This window comes from Orycteropus afer, unplaced genomic scaffold, assembly GCF_000298275.1.
Source record: "Orycteropus afer afer isolate SDZICR_OR568_19922 unplaced genomic scaffold, OryAfe1.0 scaffold00039, whole genome shotgun sequence".
Taxonomy (NCBI): Eukaryota; Metazoa; Chordata; class Mammalia; order Tubulidentata; family Orycteropodidae; genus Orycteropus; species Orycteropus afer.
This window is the reverse complement of record NW_006921626.1, coordinates 10348793-10363422: the sequence shown is the minus strand read 5'-3', so window position 1 is coordinate 10363422 and position 14630 is coordinate 10348793. Positions and strand designations below refer to the sequence as shown.

Genomic DNA, 14630 nt, shown 5'->3' with positions numbered 1-14630 from the left:
TCTATCTGTAGATTTAGAATCATTTCTAATTTTTCATTGATTTTGTCATTTTGTTCTTGTATTTTCTTCCAAAATTCTTCTAGGATTTTGTCTGTGTTTTCCTTGGTCTGTCTCTCAATCCTTTGAAGATACCTAAATGTAATTCTTTGGAATTCCTTACCAGGGAGTAAGGAATTCCTTACTGCGCCTTCCTCAGGATGTGTTTTGGGTCTGTGTCCTGGTCCCTTGTTTCTCCTGCTTTATCTTGCTTCTTTTTGTGGATTGTGATGCTCTGTTGTCTCCAAGGCATTGTGACGTTTTTGTGTTTATATTTAATTGGTTATTATATGTTGGAGTGACTTGCCCACAATTTTCGTCTTCTTTGTTTTGTTTGTATGTTATCTATGCAGGCAGGGTACTCTTCGGTGCTCCTCTATTCACTAGTTGACAGCACTTATACACTCATCACCTGTCTTCTTTCCTTTGTCAGCCTCTTGTATGTCCTTGCCGACCCTGGCAAACAGAGCTTGTTCTTAGGTCCCTGGAATCCAAATGAGAATGCTATCACTTTAAAATCCAAAATGGTTGCCACTTGTAAATATTCAAAATGGCTGAGTCCTCGGTCACTTGTAATATCCAAAGTAGCCACCGCTTGTAAACATTCAAAATGGCTGCACCCTCCAGGCAGCAGAGAAGTCCACAGCTCAGGTTGTCTTCCTCCTTGCTGTTTCCCTTTCTAGTCATAGGCCACCAGAGCAGTTGTCCCTGAAGCCCTTGGTGACCGGGACTAATCTTTAGGTCAATTCTCAGGTCCCAACATTTGGAAATATTCAGGCTGTTGGTCTCATCAGAGTAGCTGACAGTCCACAGCTCTAACCGTCTCTGTACTCACTGTTTTCGTTCAGGTTTTTCCACTAGTTTGTGCCTAATCCACTTCTGTATAGTTCCTTTCAAAGCTCAAGGTTCCAGTATAATCTTCTGTATCTCTATCAATTGGTTTTTCTTTTCTTTGTTGAAGAGCGTCTGTGTCGCTTGTCTGCCTATTCCTCCATCTTACTGGAAGTCTCACCATCTTCTCTTTTAAGGAGCATTCCAGCTGTACTTCTTCCAAGATAAGAGTCATTGATTCTTCTGGAAGTCCATGCTATATTCAGTATTCTGGTTTTTTTTTTCTTGATTTCATTAGTTTATAAAGAGAGACAGAAGGGGAAATGAAATGCAATTGAACACTTTATTCTATATATTCTATATATTCAGTATTCTTTGCCAACACTATAATTCAGATACATCAATTCTTCTGCAATCTTCCTTATTCATTATTGTCTAGCTTTCACATGTCTATGAGGTGATTGAAAGTACTTTAGCTTGGATCAGGCGCACATTATTGTTCAAAGTGACATCTTTTCTCTTTAACACTTTAAAGAAGGAGCTCTGGTTGTGTAGTGCCTAAGGCATTTGACTGCTAACCAGAAGGCTGGCAGTTCAAACCCAAGAGCCACTCCTCATGAGGAAGGTTGGGCAATCTACTTCTGTAGTGATATCACCTCGGAAACCCATAGAGGGGTCGATATGAATCAGCTCTGACTCAACGGCAGTGCGTTGCGTTGCTTTTGCAGCAGATTTGCCCAATGCAGTGCATTGATTTCTTGACTGCTGCTTGCATATACATTAATTGTAGATCTAGGTAAAAATAAAATCTTTGACTATTTCAGTCTCTCCTCTGTTTACCATGATGTTGCTCATTGGTCCAGTTGTATTCATAGGTACCTTGTACAAGTAACTTAGTAGCTATTTGGAAAAAGTAATACACAAAAGTTGAAAATAAAATCACTATGTTTCACTTTTAAGTAACCCAATTGCTTCCTAATGGGATTTGTATGCCTGTTGGAGACTACACAACTTTGCAGAGTTTGAAATGATACTGACATTCTCGTTTCTTATTCCACATTGAGTTTTTGTATCATATTAGCTTTTGATCCCAGCATTCACAGAAAACCCAGTTTTGCAAAGATGAAATCATCAAAAGTAATGAAAGGTGATTTAATGTTATAACTGAATTGCCTCAAGCTTATAGTTCTTACAGTGCTTGACAGATGTCAGCTATCTCTGTGTTCCCCTCACAGTGCCTTTGTTAGTTTATTAATGTGTTCTGTGGTGTTTCTTACTAGAGTATAGTAAACCCTCCCTTGCTACATGATAGCTCTTCTAGTATTTTTGTTATAGTGTTGTCACTATAAATTAAATTCTTTGATTCCAGGGTTGACAATTATTTGGTGATTTTCATTTGTTTCTGGTATGTTTTATTAATGAAGACTTTATATCAAAGTATAGCATGTCGGTAGCTTGATTTCTTGTTTGTTGATTATAATCACTGTTTGAAATATTGAATGTCTTATATTTATTTATTTTTTTTTAGTATCTTTCTAGTAACAGATGTGGCAAATACGTGGACACTGGATTTTTAGCATCTGATTTGCAGAGAATGTACAGGTAAAGAAATATAGTCAATAGATCTTTGTTTTTCTTTCCTACCATTTAAAAAATTTCTATCCTGCCTAAATTTCTGATTGCTGTTAATACCAGCTGTGGTAGTTTGGTTTTTGTGTCAACTTGGCTGGGCCTGGTTGAGTGGCTGGGCAGCTGGTGGTAGTTAATCCTCATGAGGAGACTGGCAATCAGTTCCATGTTGGCATCTACCACGAGCAGGTGGGTAGCTGCCTTTGGGTATGTGGTCTGCTTCTTGTATATAAGGAGAAGCTTTGGGAATGGTCTCTAGCCTTTGGCACACTTGGACCCCGCATGTAGCTGTGTTGTTGCTTAGCAGCCTGCTATGCTCTGCTGACCTTGGGACTTGCAGTGGACTTAAGTTAATGGCCTGCTGTGTAACCACATGGTAACATCGGGACTGTGCCTTTTTACTTGTCAACCTTGGGGCTTTTCAGCCTCAGCAGCCTGCAGCTGTCTGAGTGAAGAAATGCCTCTAGCTCCAGTGGGCTGGGAGCAGGAGGCAGAGCTGGACCTCAAGGTTGAGGGGCTTTCACCCAGCCCCTAGAGCCTGACAATTTGAAGTTGGACTTAAAGCTTCCATATTGTGAGAGAATAAACTCCTGTTTGTTAAAGCCATCCCATTTGTGGTATATTTCTTGTCAGAGCGGCACTGTTGTTGTTGTTATGTGCCGTCGAGTCGGCCCCAACTCATAGCAACCCCTCCTTGGGTTTCCGAGGCAGTATCACTACGGAAGTAGGATTGCCCAACCTTCCTTCCGAGGAGTGGCTGGTGGGTTTGAACCACCAGCTGTCTGGTTAGCAGGCAAGTGTCTTAGCCACTATGCTACCAGAGCTCCCCAGAGCGGCACTAGCTAACCAGAATACCAGCCTGCAACAGATTACCAGTCCTTAAGCTTAGATTCAATTGACTTCTACACACCTTTATCGAGTACTTATATGCAAGAAGTTATCCTCGTTACTGTGGGAATGGCTAATTCTTATCTTTCAGCATCTCTCAATCTGGTCTGGATAGAGATGTAACTATATTACTTCGTACCTCATTAAAGAATTAAAACCTTGAGACATGATCGCCCCCAGTGTCCTGACTCTTTATCTAGAAATGTGTTACTTAATTATTCTTCCTACCTATGACTAAATTCTTCTCTTGTGCATATAATCCCACCTTGTCTGATATCTGTTTCATTAATTACCTCTGCTTTGTAAGTTTCGATCTCCTGTTTTCGTTTTTCTCCTCATATCGTAAGTAAGTACAGGTCTCTAAGTCTCTTCTGTTGTTGTTGTTGTTGTTATGTGCCATCGAGTCGGACCCGACTCATAACGAACCCCTCCTTGAGTTTCCGAGGCAGTATCACTACGGAAGTAGATTGCCCAACCTTCCTTCCGAGGAGTAGCTGATGGGTTTGAACCGCCAGCCTTCTGGTTAGCAGTCAAATTTCTTAGGCACTATGCTACCAGAGCACCCTAAGTCTCTTCTAGTAGTGAAGAAAAGAAAAAGAGAGAAATAACACAATAGAACAAAAGCTTTTGAACACTTTGTACCTCACTTTAATTTTTGTACCCCACCCAGTATTTCTCCTCCTCTCCTCTAAGTTTGAATGAGCTCTGATGATGTAGTGGTAATGCATTCAGCTACTAACCAGAAGGTCAGAGGTTCAAACCCACTGGCTTCTCCATAGGAAAAAGATAAGGTAGTCTGCTTCTGTAAAGATTTTCAGCCTTGGAAACACTTGGGGGGTTGCTGTGAGTAGGAATTGACTCAGTGGCAGTGGGTTTGGTTTTTGATTTGGTCATTAAGCTTATTGCTATCCCTACCATTCACTCTACTGAAATGTATGAATTGCCTTTTTCCTATAATTTCTTCTTCCACCTTCTAATTAACCCTGTACTTTCCCCCAATGCCCACATGTTTATAGTCACTAAACCCTACTGTTATCTCTTGAGTATTCCTTGAAGCCTGGTCTCTCCTTTCACAACATATTACTTGCCTAATTCACACCCTCACTGTTTCTTGTCTTGATTTCTATTTTTGCCTCTAAGCTATATCTACTCTACCTTCCCTTAATTGTCAAACTATGGCCCTCAGGTCATATTTGGCCTGTCACCTTTTTTTGCATGACTTGTGAGTTGAGCATGGTTTTTATATTTTTAAATGAAAAAAAAAAAAAGAATGTTTTATGACTCACAAAATTACATAAAACTCATAGAAGAATCTGAATGAAACAGTGAGTGAGGAGACAAACAGTGGCGAATTGCTAGCTGTCCTGGGAACACAACCATTTTGAATATTTTCCAATAGCAACCTCATAATCGGCTTTGCTCACTGAGCACTGCATGGGCAAGGACTGCATTGGTGCCTAACAACTAAAAAGGAAAATGTTGGGGAAGGAAATAAAAAGACCTGTAAACTGCTGGCAGCTGTCCTAAGGGTGCAGCCATTTTGAATGTTTGTGGGCATGGCTATTTTGGATGTATGCAAGTGGCGTTCTTACCTGGACAGTGACATAAGAGTGGGCTCCACTTGCTGGGGACAATGTGGGTGACCGCACTAGAAGCTGACTACTGGAGAGGCATGATATTTCCTTTGTTGCTCTTGTACCCCATACTCTCTTGCTGAACAGGGGTGTGGCCATCTCCTGCTTCCACCCACCTTATTGATAAGCAAGAATTCCATCTGGTCTGTGCCATGACAGAGCCTGGGTGCTGTCCCATACCCCCAACAATTTTGTTTTTGTTTTTAAATTCTTTTTTTTTTACCTCCTTTCTAACTTTTTTTTTCCTTCTTTATTCCCATCCCTGGTTCTTATTTTTATTTTTTTTCCTTCCCCTTTCCTGCTTTCCTTTTCTTTCTTTTGGTTCTTACCATCCCTTGTTTTTCCTTTCACAGTTTTCCCATTTTTTTCTTTACTATTCTTTTACTCTGGAAGGAAAGTTGGAAAGTCTACTTCCATAGTGATACTGCCTTGGCAATCCAAGGAGGGGTCGCTATGAGTCTGGGCCGACTTGACAGCATGTAACAACAACATTCTTTTACTTTTGCTCTTTTTTCTCATTTTTCCCTCCCCAGATACTATGGCTTGCTTTCTTTCTTTTCTCTTTAACTCATTATCTTTCTTTTATCATTTTTTAGTGTATTTTGAAAATATTTTCTCTCATTTATTGTATTTTGGGGGGTGCAATTGTTCCTGTTTATGTGGTTTGAGTTTTTTGTTCTTTTGTTTTATTTATTTATTTATTTATTTTTTGGTTTGTCATTGTTGTTGAACTGAGTGGGAGACAGCAACCGTTCTCATATAGCCCAACCATATGTGAGTGAGGGCTTTCACTTCCTTTTGCACTAACTGACCAACGATAGATGGTGGACAGTAACAGCTCAGCTTACCTTCATTTGCTCTTTACAAACAGCTAACAGAGATCTGTGCCCACACTCTCATTGTGGTGGTTACCTAAGTGCTAACAACTAGTGAATAGAGGAGTACAGTATGTTGCTCACACAGATATATTAAAACAAAATAAAGGAGGAAAATACTCTTGCACGAATCACACCAGCATACAACCATGAATTAAACATAAATACATCAACATCACAGTGTGTCAGAGACAACAGACCATCACAGTCCACACAAGAAAGCAAGATAAACTAATAGAAACAAGAGACCAGAATACAAACCCAGAAACCATCCCTGACAAAGAAGCAGCATGGAAACTGCCTGAGAAAGAATTCAAAAGAATCTTATTTGGGTACCTTCAACGGATTGAGAGACAAATCAAGGAAACCACTGACAAGATTAAAGAAAACACAAGATACACAGACAAAACTCGAGAACAATTTAGGAAAACAATACAAGAACAAATAGACAAAACAAACAAAAAATTAGAAATGATGCAAAAACAACATAGAAATTCAAAATGTTAATACTAAGATTTCAGAAATAGATAATACATTCAATGGGCAAAAGAGTAGAATCAAGTCAATGGAAAACAAAATTAATGGGATTGAAAACAGATACCTCAATACTACTTTGTTAAGGGATCAGTCAGACAAAAGAGCAAGACAAAATGAAGAAATCCTAAGATTCCTGTGGGATACCATCAAGAGGAATAACCCATGTGTAATTGGAATTCCAGAACAGGAAGAGACAGATAAAACTACAGAGAAAATTGTTGAAGATTTGTTGGAAGAGAATTTCCCTAATGTAATGAAAGATGAGAATGTATCCATTCAAGAAGTTAAACCCCAAACAGGATACTCCGCAAGAGAAAATCACCAAGACATATCATCAAACTCACCAAAATTACAGACCAAGAAAGAATCCTGAAAGCAGCACGGGAAAAATGAAAAGTTACCTGCACAGAGCAAACAATATAAGACTAAGCTCTAATTTCTTGGCACAAACCATGCATATGTGAAGCAATGGGGTGATATACATAAAACCCCGAAGGAGAAAAATTGCCAACCAAGAATTATATACCCAGCAAAATTGTCCCTCAAATATGATGGTGAAATTAGGACATTTCCAGATAAGCAGAAATTAAGGAGATTTGTTAAAACCAGACCAACTTTTCAAAAGGTGCTAAAGGTAGTCCTTCAGACAGAGAACCAACAACAGCAAACAACAACCAGTGATTAACATGCATGATGACATAACCCAGAAACCAACCCAGTTATAAAAGTATCCAAAGTCAAATAAGCTTACAAGACTGCAAACAGGGAAACAGACATCAATTGGTAAATGAAGACAACTACAAACCAAAAAGTGGGAATAAATAGTGTAGTTACAGACCTTCTAAATGGTGAGGAAGGCAAGACAATTGCAAGATAGAACAGACTGTTTTAAACATGGGAAAAAAATAATAAATAACAGGGTAACTTCAAAGAAAAATATTAAAACCTTCCCATCAAAAAAAAGACAAGAACAAACATTTAGCAAATACTTAAACAATGGTTCTGGTAGCATAGTGCCTAAGGCACTTGACTGCTAACCAGAAGGCTGGCGGTTCAAACCCACCAGCCACTCCTCGGAAGGAAGGTTGGGCATTCCTACTTCCATAGTGATACTGCCTCGGAAACCCAAGGAGGGGTCGCTATGAGTCGGGGCCGACTCGATGGCAAATAACAATAACAACAACAAAACAATGGTAATGAAGGAGATAATAACGTGATTCATAAATAAAATGAGCTCAGCACAGAAAATTATATGGAACAAAGAAATCAGCAACTACCACAGAAAAACACATAATAAATGTTAGCAGTACTTGTCAGTAATTACACTGAATGTCAATGGATTAAATGCACCACTCAAGAGACAGGAGAGTTGCAGACTGGTTCACAAAATATGACCCATCAATATGCTGTCTACAAGAGGCTCACCTTAGACACAAAGACAAAAAAAAAAAAACCTAAAAATTAAAGCTTGGAAAAAGATATACCAAACAAATGGCAACCAAAAAAGGGCAGGAGTGACAATATTAATTTCTGGCAAAATGGACTTTAAGACATAAATGACTGTGAGAAATAAGGAAGGACATTATGTAATGATTGAAGGATCAATTGAGCAAGAGGACATAACCATAATAAATATCTACACACTCAGTGAAAGAGCCCCAAAATACATAAATCAGACTTTAATAGAACTGCAAGACAAATAGATGACTCCACAATAATAGTAGGAGACTTTAATACACCACTTTCAATAAGAGAATAGCTGGAAAGAAACTTAACAAAGATAAAGAGGAACTAAACGGTATGATTAACCACTTTGAACTTGTAGACATCTACAGAGCAGTCCATCAACAACAGCAAAATATACATTCTTTTCTACCACACATGGAACATTATCCAGGTTAGACGGTATGTAAGGCCACAAAGCAAGCATCAGTAAATTTAAAAACATTGAAATACTGCAAAACACCTTCTCAGATCACAATGCTGTAAAATTAGAAATCAACACTAGGAAGACCAACAGAAAAAGAGCAAACACATGGAAACTAAATAACACCTTCCTTAAAAACCACTGAGTAATAGAAGAAATAAAAAATGAAGTTAAAATATTCCTTGAATCAAATGAGAATGAAAACACAAGATACCAAAATCTTTGGGACACAGCAAAAGCAGTGATCAGAGAGCAATTTATAGCAATAGGTGCACACATCAAAAAAGAAGAAAGGGCCAAAATCAACACCTTAACTCAGTATTTCCAATAATTAGAAAAAGTCCAGCAAAAAAAAAAAAAAGTCACCAGAAGAAAGGAAATAATAAAGATTCGAGCAGAAATAAAGGGAACATTTTCAGAATGTCCACTAAGGGTGGTACTGGCCATCCTTACTGAAAATCATGGTTCTGAGCTACCCTAACCACAGCCACCAAAGTGATCTCCTCAAAATGCATATTTAACCTATTATTCCCCTATTTAATGGACTTGCCTCTCCCTCACATGTACCTGTGATTTTCAACCACTTTATAAACTCCACCTCTTCAATGTGATTTGGAGGCCTTTGTGATCTGGTTCCTCCTTATCTCCCTGCCTTATACAATAGGGCCAGTACCACCTGTGAGCACTTTATAATTGCACAGACACACACACCCATGTTTTCTTTTTCTCAGTTCATGCTGTCACCTCCTCCTGGATTCCCCTTCCTGCCTAGTGCTTTTTCTCCTTCCCACCAAAACACACACACACACAGAGAATTAATCCATATTCTTTTGTCTGCTCCCATGCTTCTTTCTGTCATTGCATTTATCACAATGTCTTTAGGTGTCTGTCTCCCCCGGTGGGCAGAGTTCTTACAGCAAGTGCCTGAGTAGTATCTCATATTCATATTTTGGTTCCTAGCCCTTAGACAGTTCTTGAAGGGAGATAGGCAGTCCATGTTTGTGATTGAATTGAAGGAGTGGTGTGAATGAATGACTGAGTGAATTAATAAATGACTCAGTTCCTACACAGCTTATAAGTACTAAGTGAAATGCTGTAAGAGAGGACAGAAGAATTCTTTGTAGGGAATGGTAAAGGGTCTGGTGGAAACATTTATTGAGGAAGTAATCATTATGCTACTCCTGGAATAATAGAGAACAGATGGCTTTGGAAAGAGCAATTTAAACAGCCATTTGTAACACCTTCGTGTGCCCTCACTGTGTTCATTGTTACATTTCCCTATAGACCTTTTGTTTTCTTTCCTTTTTAATTCTTTTTTCTGTTTGAATAGAGAATATATTTGCATAGTTTCAGAATTACACATAGCTACTCTGAATAATTACCAGTTTAAGATTTGCTGAACCAGCAGGCAGTATGCCCACTTGCTTGATTTGTGGGCTTTTCTTCTCATATTGAAAGTTAAATTTCAAAGGTATTAGAGCTATTAATGCATATTTCAGGAGCTCTGGTAGCATAGTGCCTAAGGCACTTGACTGTTAACCAGAAGGCTAGCAGTTCAAACCCACGAGCCACTCCTTGGAAGGAAGGTTGGGCAGTCTACTTCCGTAGTGATACTGCCTCGGAAACCCAAGGAGGGGTCGCTATGTGTCGAGTCTGACTCGATGGCAACTAACAACAATGCATATTTCAGCATGGAGAGGGGCTTGTTGTTGTCATTTAAATGTCACTAAGATTTAAGTGAAATAACACAGATAGAAATGTTTATTCCAGAATTCAGTTTGTAAGAAGTGAATTCTTGGATCTTTATTTAATGATAGGAAAATGATAGCTCATTTTCAGAGGTACTGAAATTCAGTCTCATTCTACTGTTGAGATTCTGTGAAATGTAATAAGGCAAAAATAGCATGACAATGTATCATTTATGCCTGATTGTACATCATGCAAGTGTTCCCCTTTTATACTGTTAGCATCTATAGCAGACGTTGTGAGCTTTTAACTTTTCATAATATAGCAAATATTTATTGAATGCTTTTTAGATGTTCTAAGAGATAGGAAAATGATTGTGAATCAGAAACTCACAATCCAGAAGAGAGGAAGGATGAAAGAACAGTCCCCATTAGTAATTATAAAACAAAGGATAGGCCAGGTGTTTCAATAGTGTTGGTTTATTGAAGTAGTATGTTGTTGTTAGGTGCTGTCAAGTTGTATTTAACTCATAGGAATCCCATGTGATGGAGTCGAACTGCCCCATAAGGTTTTCTTGGCTGCATTCTTTACAGAAATAGATTACCAGATCTTTCTCCCATACAGCTGTTGGATGGGTTGAAGTCCAACATTTTGGGCAGCAGCCAAGCCCTTAACCATATAAATTAAAAACAACAGTTGCTGAGGCAGTAAATCTTTACAGAAGTAGATTGCCCAGTCTTCTTTCTTTGGAGTGGCTGGTGGGTTTGAGCTGCTAACCTTCTGGTTAGCAGTCAGATGCCTTAGGCACTACGCCACCGGAGCTCCCCAACCACTATAGAGGTGGTGGGTTTTTTCTTTTTCCCCCTTTCCACTTACAAGGAATGGCGGAAGGTCGCACTTTTAATCCATACGTTGCTGGTTCAAACCCACCAAGTGGTAACACAGAAGAAAAGGATTGGTGATCTGATCCTGCTAAGATTACAGCTAAGAAAGCCTTATGGAGCAATTTCACTCTGCAGCATGTGGGGTCACCATGAGTTGTAATTGAATCCAAAGCAACTAACAACAATGGGACAGAGGGGGGAGAATGTTACCTATCAATGAATGTGTTTTAGTTTTTAATTTTGAAAGATTAAATATAAAGTACTACAGTAAAATCTGTGAAACTGGAACCTGTATAAGATAGAAATCTGTCAGAGAAAGAAAACTAAAGTATTTTCCACTGATAGTGATGGAAAAGTGGTGAGAATGTACCCTGTCAAAGGTGGAAACTTGAAAGACCTGGCCAAACAAGCCACTCCCGTTAAGTTCTGACAAATTACTGTGTAATTTCTTTATGTTCTATACATCCTTAGTTTAAGGTGTCCTGCTGGCACAATGGTTAAAAGCTTGGCTGCTAATCAAAACGCCAACAGTTCAAACCCACCAGCCACTCCATGGGAGAAAGATGTGACAGTCTGCTTAGTGAAGATTAGAGTTGGAAACCATATAGGGCAGTCCAGCTCTGTCCTTTTAGGTCATTATGAGTTGTTACCAACTTGATGGCACACAACAACAACATTCTTAGTTAATGTATCTCTTTTTATTACGTGAGTAGATTTTTTGTTTTTGGACCTTAGTTTCATACTTGTGCCTTCTGTTTTTAGTTATAGTTACAGTTTTTACATTATCTTTTTAAAGGTATGTAAATGTTGGCCTCACGGAAGGAAGATGAGGCGATCTACTTCCGTAGTGATACTGCCTTGGAAACCCAGAGTGGGGTCGCTATGAGTCAGGTCCGACTGTACGGCACATACCAACAACAACAACAAATGTTGGCCTGCTGGCTGCTTTGGTTTAGTCATCTTAAATTCATTTTAGAAAAGGGTTTTGTTTTGAGAAGGGTAAGGTTTAGGGCCCTGAATATTGACCCTCACTTGGTAAGTGGTTCTTGCTAGATGTCGGTATATTTCAACACTGGTAGTAACTGATACTCTTCTTGGTTGTCATGAGTTTTTCTTTCTGTTTTTCCTATTTGAGTATGGTTTGCTATAGAGGTACCACAATTTCATGTTTTAAATTCCATTCTTAAATCCATTAAATACCTGATATTTAGAAGCATAAAACTACCTTAAAAAGGAAGCCTTGGTATTGATATGTCAACATTGATTTAACATATTTTGCTTGTTACTTTTTTTAAATGGCCACGATTAAATATAGTGTTTTTAACCAGAAGTTTGGCAGTTCAAACCCACCAGCCAGTGTGTGGAAGGAAGACTGGACAATCTACTTCTGTAAAGATTGACTGCCTCGGAAACCCAGTGAGGGTCGCTGTGGGTCGGAATCGACTTGATGGCAGTGGGTTTTTTGGGTTTTGGTTTGACTGGTATATTATAAAAAGGAAAAGCAGAGACATACACACACAGCAGGGCGACTCCGTGTGACAGCTAGAGGTATATATACAAGCCCAGTAATGCTGAGAATTGCCATCAACTCTAGAAACTGGTGGCATAGTGCCTAAGACACTTGATTGCTGACCAGAAGGTTGGTGGTTCAAACCTACCAGCCACTCTGCTGAAGAAAGACTGGGCAATCTACTTCCGTAAAGATTTACTACCTTGGAAACCCAAAGGGGTCACTATGAATCGGAATCAACTCGATGACGATGAGTTTGGTTGTTTTTTTTTTTTTTTTTTGGTTTACTTAAAACCTTTTTTTTGTATTTGGAGAAAAATTACAATAGTACAAAGAATTCTTATCCAGTGTGTCCCTTTATCTATACTATGTTATGTATTTCCTAAAAACAAGGACTTTCACTTACATAATCACAGTTCATTTATTAAAGCCAGAAAATGTACATTGCTACAAATATTATTTCATCCTCTACTCATACTCAGATTTCATCAGCTGTCTCAATAATGTCCTTTATAGCTATCATCTCTGTTCCTCTCCTCACCTGCCACTGAAATCCAATCCAGGATCACACATTGTATTTGGTTGTTCAGTTTCTTTAGTCTCTTTTAATCTGGAACTGTTCTTCAGCCTTTCTTCATTTTTTCATGATCTTGACATTTTTGAAGATTACAGGATTGTATACAATGTCCTTTAATTTGGTTTTTCTGATATTTCTCCATGTTTAGAATCAGGTTATATATTCTTGGCAGGAATACCACAGAAGTGATGTGACCTCAGCAGGCATATAATGTCTGTTTGCAATGTACTTAATAGTGTTCGTTTTGACATTAAGATTATTATTTTTTTTGTTGTTTGCTAGATTAATCCACTGTAAATTAATTTAAAATTAATAATTTTTATAGCAATACTTTGAGACTGTAAATACCCTGTTCTTTGTTAAGCTTTCACCTGCTGTTTTTAGCATAAATTCTTGCCAGAAATGTTTAACATGAATTTAGTAATGAGGGGACATAAGGTGAATCCAAATGGTTGGACATTTTACAAATTAACTGACCTGGACTCTTAAAAAATGTGAGGTACACACACACATACAATAGAGATAACTTAACGGGTTCTAAAGAGATAGGGCAAACAAATGCAATGCATGAGCCTTGCCTGGATCCTGGAGTAAAAGGAAAAATAGCTATAAAGCACATTTTGGTAGAACAGTTTGGGAAATACTAATACAGACTATATATTAGATAATATAATTATATCAGTGTTAAATTTCTTATGTGTACTTATGGTATTGTTCTGTAAGTATTCTTGTTCTTCAGAGATACATGGTGAATATTTTGGGGTTAAGTTTCTGCAAGGTATTTTCAAGTGATTCTGCCAAAACAACTAACTCTGTATGTACAGAGAAGTAAAGCAAATACGGGAAAATGTTAGCAATTTGTGGATATAAGTAAAGAGAAGATGGGTGATCATTATATTATTTCTTTTAGGTTTTTAGTAGATTTGAAATTTGAAAATTTTAAAAAATGAAAGCAAAAAGGGTTAGTAAAGAGAAAAGTATCAAGGAAGATCACAATTGTGAAAATATAAACTTAGAAAGTTGTCTGAAAGTAGGTTTATGGCAAGTATAAATAGATATTTAAGTAAATATATGTGATCCTTTTAGATTGAACTTAATGGGAAAATATTGGTGGAGACTACTGTACTAAACTTCTTTTTCTTTTTTTTTTTTTTTCAGTGTAGATTATGGTCGAAGGAAAAAAAATGCTTTTAGGATTCAGGTAGAAAAAGGTGAGTTTTAATGTTAGAACTGAGTTACAGAAAACATAGAATTGCTTTAGCTCATAGCAGTTTTCTTTTTGTTTCAGTATTTAACATAATTAGTAATGAGAAAGGACTCAAGGATCTAACAGAATTAGAAGATGAACATGTAGCAAAAAGATCAAGACAAGGTGAAGAGGATAATGAGTAAGTGTGATAATACAGAGTTTTTATTCTAAAACATGAACCTGATCACATAATGTTGTTCTTATGAAACTTTCATTGGTTCTTTATTGTCCAGCTCTGCCTCAGCTCCCGGCCCACTGGAGCTAGAGGCTTTTCTTTACTCAGACAGCTGCTGGCTGCTGAGGCTGAGAAGCCCCAAGGTTGACAAGTAAAAAGGCACAATCCCAATGTTACCAAACCACACAGCAG

General features: G+C 38.1%; 1 protein-coding gene across 1 annotated transcript in view; it reads left to right on the top strand.

Annotated features, from left to right (window-relative positions):
* The first annotated feature begins 2401 nt into the window (after positions 1 to 2401).
* NVL (nuclear VCP like) overlaps positions 2402 to 14630 on the top strand; it is a 134142-nt gene continuing 121913 nt past the window's right edge. The window contains exons 1-3 of the mRNA XM_007936995.2: positions 2402 to 2469; positions 14173 to 14225; positions 14303 to 14402. Of these exons, the coding sequence (XP_007935186.2) occupies positions 2462 to 2469; positions 14173 to 14225; positions 14303 to 14402 (161 nt within the window). The 5' untranslated portion in view covers positions 2402 to 2461. The remainder of the gene's footprint in view (positions 2470 to 14172; positions 14226 to 14302; positions 14403 to 14630) is intronic.